At 35.6% G+C, this 17486-nt stretch overlaps 1 protein-coding gene across 1 annotated transcript in view; it reads left to right on the forward strand.

Annotated features, from left to right (window-relative positions):
* Positions 1-17486, forward strand: part of RpL27A (ribosomal protein L27A) — a 62859-nt gene that overhangs the window by 22295 nt on the left and 23078 nt on the right. Inside the window, exon 3 of the mRNA XM_090393905.1 lies at positions 8606-8681. Within this exon, the coding sequence (XP_090250031.1) occupies positions 8606-8681 (76 nt within the window). The remainder of the gene's footprint in view (positions 1-8605; positions 8682-17486) is intronic.

The following is a 17486-nucleotide window of genomic DNA, read 5'->3' on the forward strand; positions in this document are numbered from 1 at the left end:
TCAGTATTCCACAATCCTGATATAATTTTTTAACACTCTCCTTTGTACTCTCTCCAATATATCAGAATCACAACAGAAACCAGGAGACCAGACCTGCACACAATAGTCCAAGTGAGATCTTATCAAGGCCTTATAAAGAGGCAAAATAACATCCTTATCTTTACATGTGAACATTCGTTTCAACATTGCAATTATCTTTTGAGTTGTATTTGCAATCTTTGCCACATGCCCCTAAACTTCAACTTCCTATCTATTAACACTCCAAGCTCCTTTGCCTCATCAGTTTCTTCTAGCCTAATCCCACCAATATAATATGACATTGGATATCTAATCATGCCGAAGTGAATGAATTTACATTTACTGACATTGAATTGACATCCATTTTCCCATGCCCACAATTCCAGCCTATTCAAATCATTCTGTAAAGACTGTATATCAGCAGCATTCCTGATTACCCTACCTATCTTTGCGTCGTCAGCAAATAACTGTATGTCACTTGCCAAATCCTTCCCAACATCATTTTCGTACAGGTTGAATAACAGTGGACCAAGCACTGTTCCTTGTGGTACACCACTTGTTACCTTAAACATTGCAGACTTAGATCCTCCGTATACCACTTTTTGATATCTGTCAGTCAGCCATCCTCTTATCCATGCTAATATTGTATAACCCAAACCCAGTTTATGCAGCAGTCTGTCAAAAGCCTTAGCAAAATCCAAAAGTATCATGGTGTATTCATTCCCCTTGCGGTTCAATGGTAATATTGTTACAGAATGTGAGCAAGTTGCTAAAACATGATCGTCCCCTAGTAAACCCATGTTGTTCATTGCATAATAGATATTCACTGTCAACCCATTTCTAAATGCGGGCCCTAACGAACTTTTCCAAAATCTTCACCACCGCTCCTGTGATACTGATTTGTCGATAGTTGAATACGTTGGTCTTTGTACCACCCTTGTGCAATGGAATTACCATACATTCCTTCCATTCCTGCAGAATCTTTCCTGTTCTGAGACTCATATTAAACATCCTGGTCAAAGGAGTGGTCAGTTCAGCTGAACACTTAGCATGCGTGCTGATATTCCATCAGTCCCTATTGCTGAATTCTCATTCAGTTTGTGCAACAGCTCTAATACCTCAGCCTCACACATCTGCGTTTGATAACTTTTAATGAAATGGGCACTCATTAACTGAACAACCTCTTCTGTATCTGTAACCTTCATGCCATCTGGATTTAGAAGAGTTATTCTTTCATATTCATTCTTTCTTTTACTTGCAGCATATCGATAGAATTCTTGTGGGTTGTCTTTAACTTGCAGAGCCAGTTTCTTTTCATACTCAGACTTTGCTTTCCGTACAACAGTTGTGGCTATTCTAGCCTGCTGCTTATAACATTCATAATTGACAGCATCCTTATACAAAAGGTATTCCTTCCATGTCATCCTTTTTTTTTACAGATCTCTTGCTTAATAAGATTACACATCCATTTGACTCCTACTCTTTTAATTCTTCAAACTCTTGGAACACATTCTGATATTGTATTGTTTAAATGCTTCCCATGCACTCTTGATATTCTTTCCAACCAGCAACTGATCCCATTCCACTGAACTCAGTTGGTCATAATTTCCTGCTTTGTAGTTTAGCTGCTTGAAGATATAACAGAAATGCACAGTGAATATTTTGTTAATGTATTTCATTGTAGGAGCAATGTTGAACAGCATTAGGAAGAGTGATTGACTAATTTCTTTCTTATTCCACATAGATTTATTCAGCTTCCTTCCTACCATTTCTGTAGCGTTACTAATTCTGTTCTCTGTTTCCATATTTAATCTAAAAATTTTGCCTAAATAGCTGAAATGTTTTAAATGGTCTGTAGGTTCACATTCAGGATACAGTTGAGGTTTTCAATGTTTCTGCTTATTTTCATTATCTTTGTTTTTTTATTGATTATTTTTTCACATCAACATCGGCAATCAACAGTTTAGTCAGGGAAGACATGTTCTGAATTTATTCAGAAGTATAACATCAACTGCATAAAGTAAAGAGCTAAGATTAACATCACCAATTTTGATATCAGATTTAACACCACTTCATAATCGTGATCCATAGGAATACTGTCCACCCTTGTCACACACTTGATTTAGCATCGAACCATCTTTCTATACCCCCCCCCTCATTCTAATTGCTAATATACATCTTAAATAGACTATGTATTGCTTGATACAATGCCTCATTTACACCATATAATTGTAGTATTCTGAAGAGCTTTCCTATTGACGTTTTGTCATGCCTTTTCCAGATCAACAAAACTTAAATACAAATCTTGTCCTTTCTTTTAGGCTTGCACGGTGATCCGAATGCATTTTTGAAAATTATGGAGACAACTACCGTGTTTGAATTAAAAACTTTAGTTTAATATAACTAAAATCTACAATTCGACCTTTATGTCAATGTCATCTTCTGGAGCGTACAAATATACACAAGAAACAAGCTATATTACAATCAAACTGGTTCGTTCACCAACCGCTACCACAATTGTTGGCCTGACCTCTGGTGGAAAAAATAAATAAATAAAATAATAAAAAAAAGTGAAATGAAAAAAATAAAAATAATAATAAATAAATAAATAAAAATAAAAAATTATACATCAACGCTAGTCCTATTATTTGTGTTGTCTACTATATACATATATTAACATCATTCCAGCCAGTTGGAGTGGAATGGTTTCTAATACTAGCGGATTGGCTAGAGTCCTGACTTATGTTGAATCTTTCATATTAGGTTGGCTGAATGTGTGCCATCCAGATCCTTGGAATTTTCATACCATCTTTGTTGTTGATATTTGGGTGGTTTATCAGGATTTCGCAGGATTCTTTAAATTTTCTTTCGTACCAGGTTTTTGTGCGGTGTAAGGAGCAGGTGCTTTTCCAGTTGATTTGGTGTAAGGTGTTAAGTGCGTGGTCTGAGAGGCCTGCTTCACCATAATGGTTATATTTAATGTGTCTAATGTGTTCTTTCTGGCGTATAGGGATTGTCCGTCCTGTTTCACCAATGTACAGTAAGTTACAGGTGCAGCGGATGCATCGACTCCAGAATGTGCTAATCTTTGTAATCTTTCAGTGTAATCTTTTTCATCCCGAAGTGCATTACCTTACATTTACAACATTGAATTGACAACCATTGTATTTTGCTCACATTACCAATTTGTTTAAACCATTCTGTAAGATGTCCACATCAACTTTTGCCCTTCTTAGTTGTGCATCATCGGCAAACAACCTCATATCTTCCGCTGTATCATTAATGTACAAAATAAAGAATAGTGGTCCTAGTACAGATCCCTGGGTTACTCTGCTAGTCACCCTCTTATTGTCTATCAGCATCCCCTACGATAAATTAAGTATGCCAAGAAATTATATTCTTGGTTTAATCCTTTATCCAAGTGTAAGCAAACAAAGTTTGCACCTGACGTAATTTCACGACTGGGCCACTTGTATATAGAGGCTGGTTTTCACATCACTTGCCTTAGTATCCCATAGTGCAAACCACATTCTTATGGACATGTATAATGCTATGCATTATGGAAAGGGTCATTACCCGGACCAGTTTTGACCTTTATTGAAGTCTCGTCATTGGGAGCCGGACCACCCGGAAATCAAACAAAGGTTGAAGTAATGCAAAAGTCAACCTTCGTATCACTGCTGGGTCCAGCTCCCAATAGTCATGCCAAATCTGTTACTGCTGTTATTCAATTTAGTTAGAGAATCTTGGAGACTTGCACTACATGTATTTAGGAGTATATCATCTGCATAAAGTAGAGCTGTGTTTGACATCTCATTCTAATATCAGCCCTAATGACACTTTCTTTCATAATTTGCATCCTTGTCTTACTCCTGATTTTACAACAAACCACCTTTATTTATCAATTCTCTAACTGCTGAATGACAGTTTAAATGTAGACTATTGCTCTGTATAATGTTCTATTTACTCCATATAATTAGTCATCCCTCGACTTACATCCATGATCCCATAATGGAATAAATAACATTCTTGATTATACTTTTGAACAAGATACGAGTATAAAGTAAAAAGGTTTTTATTTAGCAACAGTGCAGTGGCAACAGCACAGTCAGCACGTGGCTTCAACAGTTCCTCTGTTGATTTTGTGTTTGAAAAATAGTTTATTTGTGTATTTATCATTAAATATTTCGCAATATTTTGTGCAACATGACCCCTAGACAGCTAATTAAAAAAAACTTAGTGAAAAATAGCAGAAAAAGAGGCAAGAAATTGATCTTGAAATGAAGTTGCAAGTTCAACGATAGTGACGAAGCAACAACAAGGTCCTTGTTGGTGATTGGAAAAGCTACTGCCTTCATGCATAGAGGACCTAAACCAAAAGCACATACTTCTTAGCACTCTGATCATAACTGCTAATGCACTAAGTCTCTTCAACATGCTGAAGGAGAAAACAGGACCTAATTACGACTACAAATTCAATGCTTCTTCTTTTGGTTGGTTCATGAGATTCAAGCAGCTTTGCACTGCATAATGTGAAATATGGTGAATCTGCAAGTTTCGATGAGAAGGTTGGCAAGGAGAAGTTTGTGGAGAAATTGGATAAAATATTACTGAGGAAAATTATTTGCTACAGCAAATGTTTAATATGGATGTGAGACCTTCTTGTTTCGGAAAAAAAATGCCCGAACAGACAATTCATCCACAAAAAGCTAAAATCTATGTCTGGTTTCAAAGCTCTTAAAGACTGTTACGATTCTGTTAGGGGATAATGGGGCTGGATATAAATAAACTGAAATCATTTGTGATATGGCACAGTGAGAATCCACTAGCCTTTAAAAACATTAGGAAGCATATGCTTCAAGTTCATTAGCGGAGATAAGTTGTGAATGACTCAAAAATTGTTTGAGGATGCCTTAATCAACTGTTATGCAAGTGAAATGGAAAGCTATTGTGTGAAAGAAAATGTAGAATTTAAAATTTTATTAATTCTAGATAATGCTCCATGTCACCCGTCTTATATTGGTGATCTAAACCAAGTTCAAGTTATGTTTCTCTCTCCAAACACTACTTCATTGATCCAACTGATGGATCAAGGAATTCTTGTAGTGTTTAAGGCTTATTATTTGAGAACTTTTTTTTTCACAAGTCATTTCTGATACTGAAGGAAACGACCAGACTCATATAATTCTGGAAAGCATTCAATATTTATCATGTTATTAAAATATTGCTGTGGTTTGTGACGAAGATCTCTCAATGTATGAATGGCATATGGAAAAAGACATTAAAAAGATTTGTGCACGATTTTGGAAGTTTTGAAACAAATGAAGACCTTTGTAAATTGAGTGAAGAAGTGAAGAAATAGTGGGCCTAGCAAACAATCTGAAGCTCGAAGTGAATGATGACGACATAGTTCGACTCATAGAGAGTGCCCCTGAAGAGCTGACCAATGCAGAATTGGTTGAACTGGAAGAACGTGTTGCACAAGAAGAAGAATGAGTAAAGGAAGAGGAAAAAGAGAAACAAGGAGAGGTAGTTAAACAATCCACAGTGCAGTCTTGCAGAAATGTTCTCAAAATGGTTGAAGACATCGACTGCAGTGTTGAACGCCACTTATTAGTAGAAAGGAAAGTACATAATGCGTTTGCTTGCTATAAACAAATTTATGATGAAAAGAAGAGGAATAAGCAAAGCACGTTGGACATTTTCATCAAAAAAATAAAGGTTACACCGGAAGAGACGCAGCCTGGTCCTTCGCATAGGGAAGGTAATGAAGATATGATTGTGGAGGAACATTTGGGTGATTATTCTCCTGTTTTCTAGTGGCAATAACACAGAAATTAAAACGACAGTTTACTTATTACTGCTAAGTCCCTAACCCCTGTAACTGTTGATTTAATGTATGACTTGCATCCTACTGGATGGAACGGAATCCGGCGTAAATCGAGGGATGACTGTACAGTGTTTTGAAAAGCTTTTCTCTGGGTACCTTGTATGCCTTTTCCAGATCTTCAAAAGTACAGATCCTTGTCATATTTCCACGATTTCTGAACTATTTGTCTTAAAGTAAAAATCTGATCTCTGTGACCTCTGTTTGGCCTGAACCCAGCTTGTACTTCAAGTATTCTTGCATAAATCTTGCCCAGAATACTTAGAAAAATTTCTCTAAAATTCTCACATTCGGTTTTTTTTTTTTTTTTTTTTTTAATAGATAGGTACTATGAGATCTGTACTCCAGTCATTGGGGATTTAACCTTCTGAAAAGATCCTCTGAATTATGCAGTGCAGCCACTACAAAACTTTTATACCTCTATACTTAAATGCTTTATGCAGATGATGTTATACTTCTAAATAAATCTGCTACAAGTCTGCAAGATTCTCTGACTAAATTGGATAGCTGTTGTAATAGATATGGTATGAAGGTCAGCAATAAAAAGACAAAGACAATGAAAATAGGCAGAATCATTGAAAATGTCAACTGTGTTGTGAATGGAGAACCTGTGGAACAAGTAAAACATTTCAGCTATTTAGGCACGATTTTTACTGAAGATGGTAAATTCAATATAGAAATAGACAACAGAATCAGCAAAGCTGGTATGGTGGGAAGTCAATTGAATAAATTCATATGGAATAAGAGAGAAATTAGTCGGAACACTAAATTAGCTGTATACAAGGCAGTGTTCAAACCAGTTTTAACTTATGGATCTGAGAGCTGGGTCAGAAGTAAAACACTTGACCAAAGACTAGAGACCACAGATATGAGAGTCCTGAGGAAGATTATAGGCGTGAACAGATGGCATCAATGGCAATATCATATTAAAAACGAGGATATTAGGAAAGAACTTGACATTGTCAGCATCCAGGAATGCGTTAGCAGAGCTAATCTCAGGTGGTATGGTCACTTAAATAGAATGGGCGAGGAAAGATTAGCAAAACAAGTGTTCTCTGCCAGGGTGGCAGCAAAACGACCCAGAGGAAGGCCAAGATATAGGTGGATTGATACGATACAAAGTGCTTTAGACGATAGAAATATAAGATCTGATAATGTTGGAGTCTTGACAAGTAACAGACTGATTTGGAGGAAAATTGTAGATAGGAAATTAATAATGATGTAATTTTTTTTCATGTAGTACTATCATATCCTGTACACCCCTTGAGGGTACATGGCAGGAATTTGATGATGATGATGATGATACTTAAATGTTTCTGGTCAAATATCTCCATGTAAGACACTATCCTATCCTTCTCGTCTGTCCTGGGACATGTGTGTTCATGGAGCCGGTTTGCTTGCAGGATGAAAAACCCCAGATAAACTGGTGGGGAAATCCTGCTGTCCATGCCCGAGATTGGCTAACTTGGCTATGGCTGAGGAAGATCCTTGAGCTCCTCACATCTTCGACGGGAATCGAACCTAGGACACTCCTTCCCCGGGCATATGGTTGCGAAGCGCATAGACTAGGCTAACTGTGCAGGCATGTAAGACACTCTTCAAATTAATTTAACATATGGATCAGATTGCAGGTTGGAAGTAAAACAGTTGATTGATAAAAGCAGTTGAAAGCATTATATGAGAATTCTAAAAAAAAAATTGGAGCAGGAAATGGCATTAATGGCAGAACTGTTTTAAAAACTAAAATATCTGGTTATTTGAGCAGAATCAAACAATCTATCATTACCAAAAAAAAAAAATAGTGAAAGATCAAGATATAAGTGGATTAGCATGCTTTGCTTTAAAAGATTAAAATGTAGAGCTGATATTATCAGAAAAACTCAGGTGGAGGATCATCTGTGATAAGAATTTTTAAATGCTGTGTGCTCTGTAGTCGACTATTTCTAACCAAAACTAATCTTATGGTCTCTTTCTCTCTCTCTTGGTGTGTTTCCTCTGATATTTTTAATCACCTTTGTGCTAATCAATCAACCTTTTCAGCATTAATTGGCCCACTTAGAAATATGAGATGGACATTTCATCATCTACATATATAGTATCAATCTTGTTTTTGGCATCATTAAGTGTTTTTTAATTAAATCTAAGTTTAAAATGAAAGATTTAATAATGTTGTTGCAAACTGTATGGAGCAAGAAGGAATCTGGGATTAAAAGAAAAATTAAAATCAAAATTATATAAATTAATAATCACCAGACCATATTTCAAAATGGTGCTTTGATTAGAAGTTAACCGAGTTGACAGTATGAAAACTGGGAACTAGTATTTGACCAGCTGTGTGCCATATCAATGGTAGAGGTGGGTGGGGGGGTAAGCAGAATGGATACTATTCAATGGAATAAAGAGGAAGGCAACAAAAATGAACTGGATAAAGAGGTAGCTGAATGGAATAAAAACTTCCTCTGCAGGGGCTGAAATGATAAAATGAATTAAATATAAACTTTGGAAAACTGATTTCAGTATACTTTTTCCTCTTATGTTTTTTCCTTTGCAGTCTCAAAAACATATCCAGTGTTGCTGAAAAGGTCAAATTGTCAAACCGTATATAAAAACAATGTGCACTTATGTTTTTTAACTTTATTTCTTTTTTATAGTTATTAATCTCTAGTTTGATTTTTTTAAATAATTATTGTAATTTTGTAGGTAAACATCGCAAGCATCCTGGTGGTCGGGGTAATGCTGGCGGAATGCATCATCACAGAATAAACTTCGACAAATAGTAAGTTTTGGTGTGTTTTGGCATGTTAAATTAAAAACATATTTTTATTTGTAAATAGCACCACTTATGATGATTGCTGAGTCATTAATATTCCATAAAACTAGTCTGCACTTCATTACCAATAAACAAGCCAAAAATGTCTTAAACATTGTTTTAAATGGATCCAACATGCTGGGAGCTCAATTCCTTTCGTCATGGGTGTGAATTGTCTTGAAAAAAAGTTGCATTTATTATTTAGAGCAGGATTTCCAGATTATCTATACAAGGAGGAATGACAGTATTACTCATCCATGACAGTAGGAATTGAACTCACAGCATGTTGGTTGAAAGTGAGACACTATCTTGTCTGCACATGGTATCAATATGTGATAAGGTTAAACCAGTTTCTTAAAATTAAATAGAAAATGTGTTAATTTTGAGAGTAGTGTGTTTACCATTAATGGGAGTTATGTTTAAAATTTCACGATTTCAGAATTCAAGTAACCATCAGTGAGAGACATTTTCTCACACTGCCCTTGAAGATGATTCTCTGGCTGATGAAGTCTCTAGAAATATTTTTCAACTACAGTAAAACCCTGAAGTTACACAGTATGTGGGACCAACAAAAAGTGCACAAATTTTAAAGGTTTACAAAAATAAAAAGTTTTTATTTTTGTAAACCTTTGGGACCAAAGGTTTACAAAAACATCTATATTTTTTAAGAAATATAATCATAATTGTAGTTTTTCGTACATAAAAAAAAAGAAAGTTATTTTGATATCGATGGTTTCATAAAATCTAATAGATTTGTCTGGCAGCATAATGACTTTTTCTTGTCACACAAAATTCCTTCATAGCAAGCTAATGATTTTTTTATTCCTTGCCTTGTGGCTATAATTCGTTCCTCGTTAGAATCTATGTCCTCCAAAATCTGTAAACCTTTCTTTTATGATTGTTCTTACTGGATTCCTGTAGATTGAACTTCTTTGCTAGTTCACAAATTTTCATTCCGCCTTCAAAATCCTTAATACTGTTGAGTTTTGTTTCCAAAGTCGATGTTTTTCTTTTCTTGCTGGCTGTAGAAGAATCGGACTTGCTTCTTTTGGTTGACATTATTATTTTTTATGTGATAAAATTTTTATCAAGAACGTAACATTAAACAATCGCAAGGTTTATAGACTATAAAAATCGTGTATGAATGGAGACCACACGAAACACGGCAGTGCTTGTTCACAGCATGTGCGACACTGGCGAATGCGGCCGGCGCCTGAAAGATATGACTAGTGGTGAAGTGGGACAAGAATACGTACATATAAAAAACGCATAACTCCGGATTCACGTAAGTCGGGGTATGACAGTATTTTGCTGAAAGAAAAAAATAGTGTTTTCTTTTGACATCACTACTCTCATAAACATGGGAGCACTGCTGTCAAAAGAAAACACTATTTTTATCATGGCTACTTGCAGTAAAATACTGACTTCAGTTTACTGTGATATTGAGACATTTTTAGAGAATTCTTTGTAGTATGGTGAAGAACTCAAAATACTTAAATGTTTGCTATCAGATCAATTTTCCACAAAATTATCCACATCACTTTTACTGAACTAAAAGTCATTCCTTCTGCCAATATAGTTGAATGACTTGGAATATTTTTAACTAGCTAGCTAAGAGATGTGGTAGTATCTGAAACAAATCAAAGATGAATGTCATTGGTGTGGAGATCCACTGTAGGCAAAGAATGGTAGAATCCATGTCTGTTAACTGGTGAGTTTCTAGGTTGTGAAAAAGTTGAATGGTGATTTCTCCACAGTTATGAGAAGAGTGAGTTTTGAGGGTTGGTGTTTTTGAATGAACCAAATACAGGTTTACATTTATGCTACAGAATATGAAAACATGTGTCTGGAACATAAATTGAGAAAGGGTTGCCCAAAGTCTTGTTGGAATTCCAGTCATTTAGGATTGTTCTGGTATTTTTCTAATAAAAGATGAGAGGGTGTGCAATGAGCTGTTCTTGATAATGCAGGAAACACTTTGCTTGTTATCTCTCTGCCTAGAAAAATTAGAGGAGAAGAATTTTTCTAGGCAGATACCTAGAAAAATTCTTCTGAATTTTTCTAGGTATCTGCCATCTGAATTCTGAGTGTGAAAAAAGATTATACCAGGACCGCAGTGACAGTCTTGAAACATAGCTTCAGCTATTGGTCAGGGGTTTTGTATTAAATAAGTTGTAGGATTTTTTACATGGTATACACAACTTTTTACAAGTATACACAAGCTTTCCAGGTAAGATTTATTTATGTCAGCATACTTGAAAAGAAGCTGAGAGAAACTGGGTTAAAAACAAGCTGGATTCTGACCAAATAGGGATTGTTGAGATCAGATTTTCACTTTGACAATTAGTTGAGAAATCATGAGAATATGGCAGAGATCTGTATTTTACTTTTGTAGGTCTGGAAAAGCTTTTCAGAACTACCTTTCTGTGGGGTAAATGGAACTTATACAGGACAAAACATAATCTATATTTAAGTTGTAAGTCAGCAGTTAGAATTGGAGGAAATACAGATTATGTTTTGCCCTGTGGTTTGTAAAATCAGGGGTAAGGCAATGCAAAAAAAAGACAAAAAAATGCATATTATCTCCATTTTTATTTATCATCTATATGGATCACATTTTTGAAGAAAGTAGATTAATCCTAATAATCGAATTATGGGTATCAAACTAAGCTCTTTGCTTTGTGCAGATGAACTTTTACTCCTAAAAATCCAGTGAAAGTCTCCAGGATTCTCAAACTAAATTGAATAACAGTTATAACAAATTTGGCATAAAAATTTGCAATACAAAGAACAACACTACAAAAATAGGCAGGAACAGAGAAAACTTCAGTTGCATTTATATGGAATGAGTGAAAAATTAGTGAAAACACTAAACTATCAGTGTACACAACAGTGTTCAAATGAGTTTAAGTTATAGATCTGAGGTTTGAGTTAGAAATAAAGCATTTAATCAAAGATTAGAGACAGCAGATAGGAATTATTAGAAAAATTAGCAGCTTGTACAGAAGGCATCACTTGCAGAATAATTAAGAATGAAGACATTGGGAATGAACTTGACATTGTTTGCATTTGAGAATGGTGATAATTTAAATAGAATGGGAGAGGAAGGGTTAGCAAAATTGTGTTTGCCATCAAGATGACAGGAAAAAGACCAAGAGCTAGGTGGAAAGATCAGTCAGAAGTGCCTTAGAAGAACGAAATGTTAGGTATGACAGTATTGGAGTGATGACAAATAATACTCTAGTTTGAAGGGAAATTAGTGACTGGAAATTATTAATAATATAAGTGGAATCATATATTTTCATCGTAGCCTCTTGAGGATGCATATCAGGAAATTGTAAGGAGATAAACTTAGGAAAGATGGCATGGGATTTACAGTGCTTGAGAAACACTAACCTGTTGATATGTAGACCTATCCTCTTCAAGGTTTTCTGGAAATTCCTGATATTGTTGTTAGTTGCCTCATCGTAAGGACTAGAAATGTAGGAAGATTGATTTACTCGGTTGATATACATTTAAAAAAAAAAATGAATGCTTAGAAACCGAAAAAACTGAAAACAAAGTTTAATAGTACAATTACTTTCAGCTTTTATCAGCCTTCTTCAGGTGCACATTAAAAAAAGAAATAACCAGTAAAACATAGAGGAAATAATTTGTAAACATCACAGAAAGTTGGTGTGTATATATATATTCAACTTTGAAGTCTGCACATTCAAAACTGTTCTTTCATTGTTGGATGTATAGCATCTTGTGAACGTCAGTATTTGATCGTAGCATCTTATGTTCTTCAGTTCGTAACTCGATCGATTTCTCTGTTTGGCCAAAGTATGGTATATCACAGTTGCATCAAATCTGGTAAACACCATGATATTTACTAATTACTAAGAACCTTGGCCAATTTGGGTGAGACAGAGCTTACATATGGTATAGAAATATTACCTTTTGTCCTATTGGTCTCTTCATTATTGCGAGTGGGTGGATTTAATAGGAATTTGTTAATTGTTTTTTGTCAGTAACTATTTAGTTGAAAAGTAGACCTGAGAAAATTGAGTTCTTAAGTTCTATCTCATTATCAAGAAGAGAGCGAGCACGATGTTCTAGTGTAGAAGTGATTCCAAACTTTTGAGGAGGATAATGATGGGATTGACCCCAAAATTCAAGTTTAAGCACATATGTGCTGTACTATGAAATGATAATTATAATGGAAATACCCTTTTTAACAGAACTGAATTCAAGCAGAAATTTTAAAAATAAGCATCATTTGAATCGTGTTAAATCAAAATATACAGTGTAAAAATAGAATTGCTTTTAAGCTGTGTAATAAAAGAATTGGCTGTATATTTACCATTGACTGCATTCCCCTTGAATCTTGTGTTGGAGGCTTAATGAAGTATTTGCCACACAAAGGATTAAAAGCTAATTTTCATGCTTCCTGTATTTCATCTCAGTTACTTAAGTATTGTGCTCTCTTTCTATGCAAGTGTGTTACAAGTGTGATTTGTACTCATCTTCAGGGAGTACAAATTACACTTGTAACACACTCGCATAGAAAGAGAGCACAATACTGGATGAAACGTGGGTGACTCTAAAGTCCTATTTAGGTGGCATTTGGTGGCAGCCTGGGATGTAATTTGGGACGCTTGATTATTCTTTCTCAAATTTTGGGAAATTTTATGCATCTATATTTGTTGAAATTAGGTTGATTTCTGATTGCTGCTGCAGATTCCAGAAAGTCTTTCCTTTTTAAATTTACTATGATGCAGCATAGTGGTTTTCTTCCAGAAGATCCTGTGAGTGATATCCAATGCATTGTCTACAAGACTAGATTGACCATAGTAGTGATTATATATGAAAGATTTGTCTTCATTTATGTGGATGGTGTTTGATTTACTTGTCTGTCTGAACTAAGCTGAATTCAGTCAGAGAGACATCTGCAATTGTGGCTGGTCAATCTGGTCTTGACTTATGAACAGAAATAACAACTTCCTTATCTCTTTGTGTATTCGTTACCAACCAAGGAATCTTAACAGTTACCTTAGCAGTATGTCCTCTAAACTTTAAACCTCTGTCTACTACAACCCCCTAAATCTAGCTTCATCTGTTTCCTGGAGTACAGTTCTCTTGATGTGGTACACAGCTTGTAATCTATTTATCCCAAAACATAACTTTAATTTCTCCACGTTAAACTGACATATTATCTTTTTGCCCATACTGACAGCCTATTTATAACATACTGCAAGCTTTCCACATTGCCTTGATTTTAATTGTTACTCATTCTAATTTTGCATCATCAGCAAACAACTGAATATTTCCTTTCAGGTTACTTAAGGTATTCTTTATGTATAAATTAAACAGCATTGGTCCTAGCACTGAACTTTGCAGCACACCATTAGCCATCTGCTTTCGCTTGGATTATGCTCCTCCGTATACCACTCTGATCTGTCTAGAAGCCATCCTCTTATCCACATATAGCCAGTGTCATCCGTCCCGTTTGTTCTGATTTGCATAACAGAATACCATGTGGTATTCTGTCAAGTGCCTTTGCAAAATCCACAGTCATGTAGCCATTTTCTATGTCCAACTCAGCTGTCACTCTGTTATAAAAAGTTCTTAAATTACGAAGGAATGACTGACCCTAAACAAATCCATGTTGCCCCCTCACACAGTATAATTCTTATCCACTCCTCCTTGAAATTTTTTTTTTTTTTTTGACCAATTTTTCCAGTACTTATGCCACTTGTATAAGATATTGATTAGTCTATAATTTGCTACTGCAGTCTTCTTAGTTCCCCCTTTATACAAGAGAATTATTTTGTTTTTCTACCAAAATTATCTCTTAGCATGTGTATAAATTCTATTTCCTTCCTTCCAGTCTGTATAACTCCATAGTTGAACTCCCCAAAATCACTTGATCCATATTCGTACTAATTTGCCAATGCATGTCTCCCAGATCATCTGTGGAATCCCATGGCCTATAAGCATCCCTTGATCTAACACTGGGCTGCTTCAAATGAACAGTCAACCTCCTACCTATCTCCTATTATTTTTGGCTGCATTTCATTTGCTATCATCAGCAGCACTTCTCCCCCATTCTGAAATCTTTGAAAATACCAAACCCTTCACACATTCTGTTCTCATGACTACATCATCTGGTGTAAGCCAAGTTTCACTAATGCCTATAACCTTTGGTCAGATTGTCCTCCTAACCCAGCGTTTCTCAACCTTTCTAAGTCCAAGGACCAGTAAAATGGCTAAAATAATTCTACGGGCCACTAAGTTACAGAGGCGTAAGTGTGTGTGGGGGGTCTGCCCCTGGCAGCACTTTTTTGGCATTTTAGAAATCTTGACATACTGTCTATAAAACAGAAACTGAGTGTAATTTATTTAAAAACCTATGTAGGAATTACCAACACTTCGTAAAATCTGTGCCATTTATAACATCATCATCATCATCATCATCAAATTCCTGCCATGTACCCTCAAGGGGTGTACAGGATATGACAGTACTACATGAAAAAATTACATCATTACTAACTTCCTATCTACAATTTTCCTCCAAATCAGTCTGTTACTTGTCAAGACTCCAACATTATCAGATCTTATATTTCTATCGTCTAAGGCACTTTGTACCGTATCAATCCACCTATATCTTGGTCTTCCTCTGGGTCGTTTTCCTGCTAACCTGGCAGAGAACACTTGTTTTGCTAATCTTTCCTCTCCCATTCTATTTAAGTGACCATACCATCTGAGATTAGCTCTGCTAACGCATTCCTGGATGCTGACAATGTCAAGTTCTTTCCTAATATCCTCATTTTTAATATGATATTGCCATTGATGCCATCTGTTCACGCCTCTAATCTTTCTCAGGACTCTCATATCTGCGGTCTCTAGTCTTTGGTCAAGTGTTTTACTTCTGACCCAGCTCTCAGATCCATAAGTTAAAATTGGTTTGAACACAGTCTTGTATACAGCTAATTTAGTGTTCCGACTAATTTCTTTCTTATTCCATATGAATTTATTCAATTGACTTCCCACGATACCAGCTTTGCTGATTCTGTTGTCTATTTCTATATTTAGTTTACCATCTTCAGTAAAAATTGTGCCTAAGTAGCTGAAATGTTTTACTTGTTCCACAGGTTCTCCATTCACAACACAGTTGACATTTTCAATGATTCTGCCTATTTTCATTGTCTTTGTCTTTTTATTGCTGACCTTCATACCATATCTATTACAACAGCTATTCAATTTAGTCAGAGAATCTTGCAGACTTGTAGCGGATTTATTTAGAAGTATAACATCATCCGCATAAAGCAAAGAGCTGACATTAACATCTCCAATTTTGATATCAGGTTTAATACCACATTCCTTCATAATGTGATCCATATAGATAATGAATAACAGAGGGGATAATGTACATCCTTGTCTCACACCAGATTTAACATTAAACCATCTTCCTGTACTTCCTTCAATTCTAACTGCTGACTCACAACTCAAATAAAGACTAAGTATTGCTTGATATAATGCCCCATTGACACCATATAACTGCAGCGTATTGAATAGCTTCTCTCTTGGCACCTTGTCATATGCCTTTTCCAAATCGACAAAACATAAATACAGATCTTTGTTATATTCCCATGCTTTCTCGACTATTTGTCGTAAAGTGAAGATCTGATCCTGACAGCCTCTATTTGGCCTGAATCCAGCTTGTTCTTCACCCAGCTTTTCTTCCACAATTCTTCTCAACCGTTTCTCAAGTATACTTGCATAGATCTTGCCAGGAACACTCAGTAGGGAAATACCTCTGTAATTCTCACATTCAGTTTTATTTCCCTTTTTATATATGGGTACTATGAGAGCTCTACTCCAATCATCGGGAATTCATCCCTCTGTCCAGGCTTTCTGAACTATGCAGTGCAGCCACTGTAAGACTCTTATACCACCATACTTCAGCATTTCTGGTCGAATATCATCTACTCCTGCTGCCTTTCCACATTTCAAGCCTTTGATGGCTTTTTCTACTTCAAGTATGGATATGTATTCCTGACTGCATGCCTGGTCAGTGTTTTTTATCACTGTGCTGTCATCACTGCTTGTTTCATTTAGCAGTTTTTCAAAGTAATTACTCCATACTTCAAGGATATCTTTTTCTCCTGTTTTCATTTCACCTTTATCATCTCTAATTCCTTTTACAGCACTCTTTCCTCCATTCCTAAGCTTCTTCAACAACCTCCAGAATATTTTGCCACCTTCTTGATATTTATTTTCTATATTCTTGCCACAGTCCTCCCATGACTTTTGTTTAGCTAGTTTTACACACTGTTTAGCTTTCTTACATTTGTCTCTGTATTCTGTAAGAGTAAAAGCTGACTTATTTGCCAGGAACTTTTGATATGCTTTCTTCTTTAACTTCCTGTGTCCACCAGGGAGTTCTGATTTTTTTATCTTTGCACACAACCTCACCACATGCCTCTCTGGCAGAATCAATCAATGTTTCCTTCAGAGTTTGCCACTGAATCTCCAAGGTTTGATTCCTGTTCTCAAACTCTTTCATTTTCTTTTCAATAATATTTCTGTATTTTAGTCTACAGTTTACATCTGAGAGCTGCTCAACTTTTATTCGCTTTAAAACTTTCTTACATGTTATTCTTTTCAATATGAAATTCAATTTTATCCTGCTCAAGACTAAATAGTGATCACTTCCAATTTCAAATCCTCTGTACACTCTGGTGTCCTGCACCAGGGAGAAAACATCACTATCAACAATAACATAGT

The sequence above is a fragment of the Typopeltis vanoorti genome, chromosome 6, assembly GCF_054136105.1.
Source record: "Typopeltis vanoorti isolate ZY-2024b chromosome 6, IOZ_Tvanoo_1.0, whole genome shotgun sequence".
Lineage (NCBI taxonomy): Eukaryota > Metazoa > Arthropoda > Arachnida > Uropygi > Thelyphonidae > Typopeltis > Typopeltis vanoorti.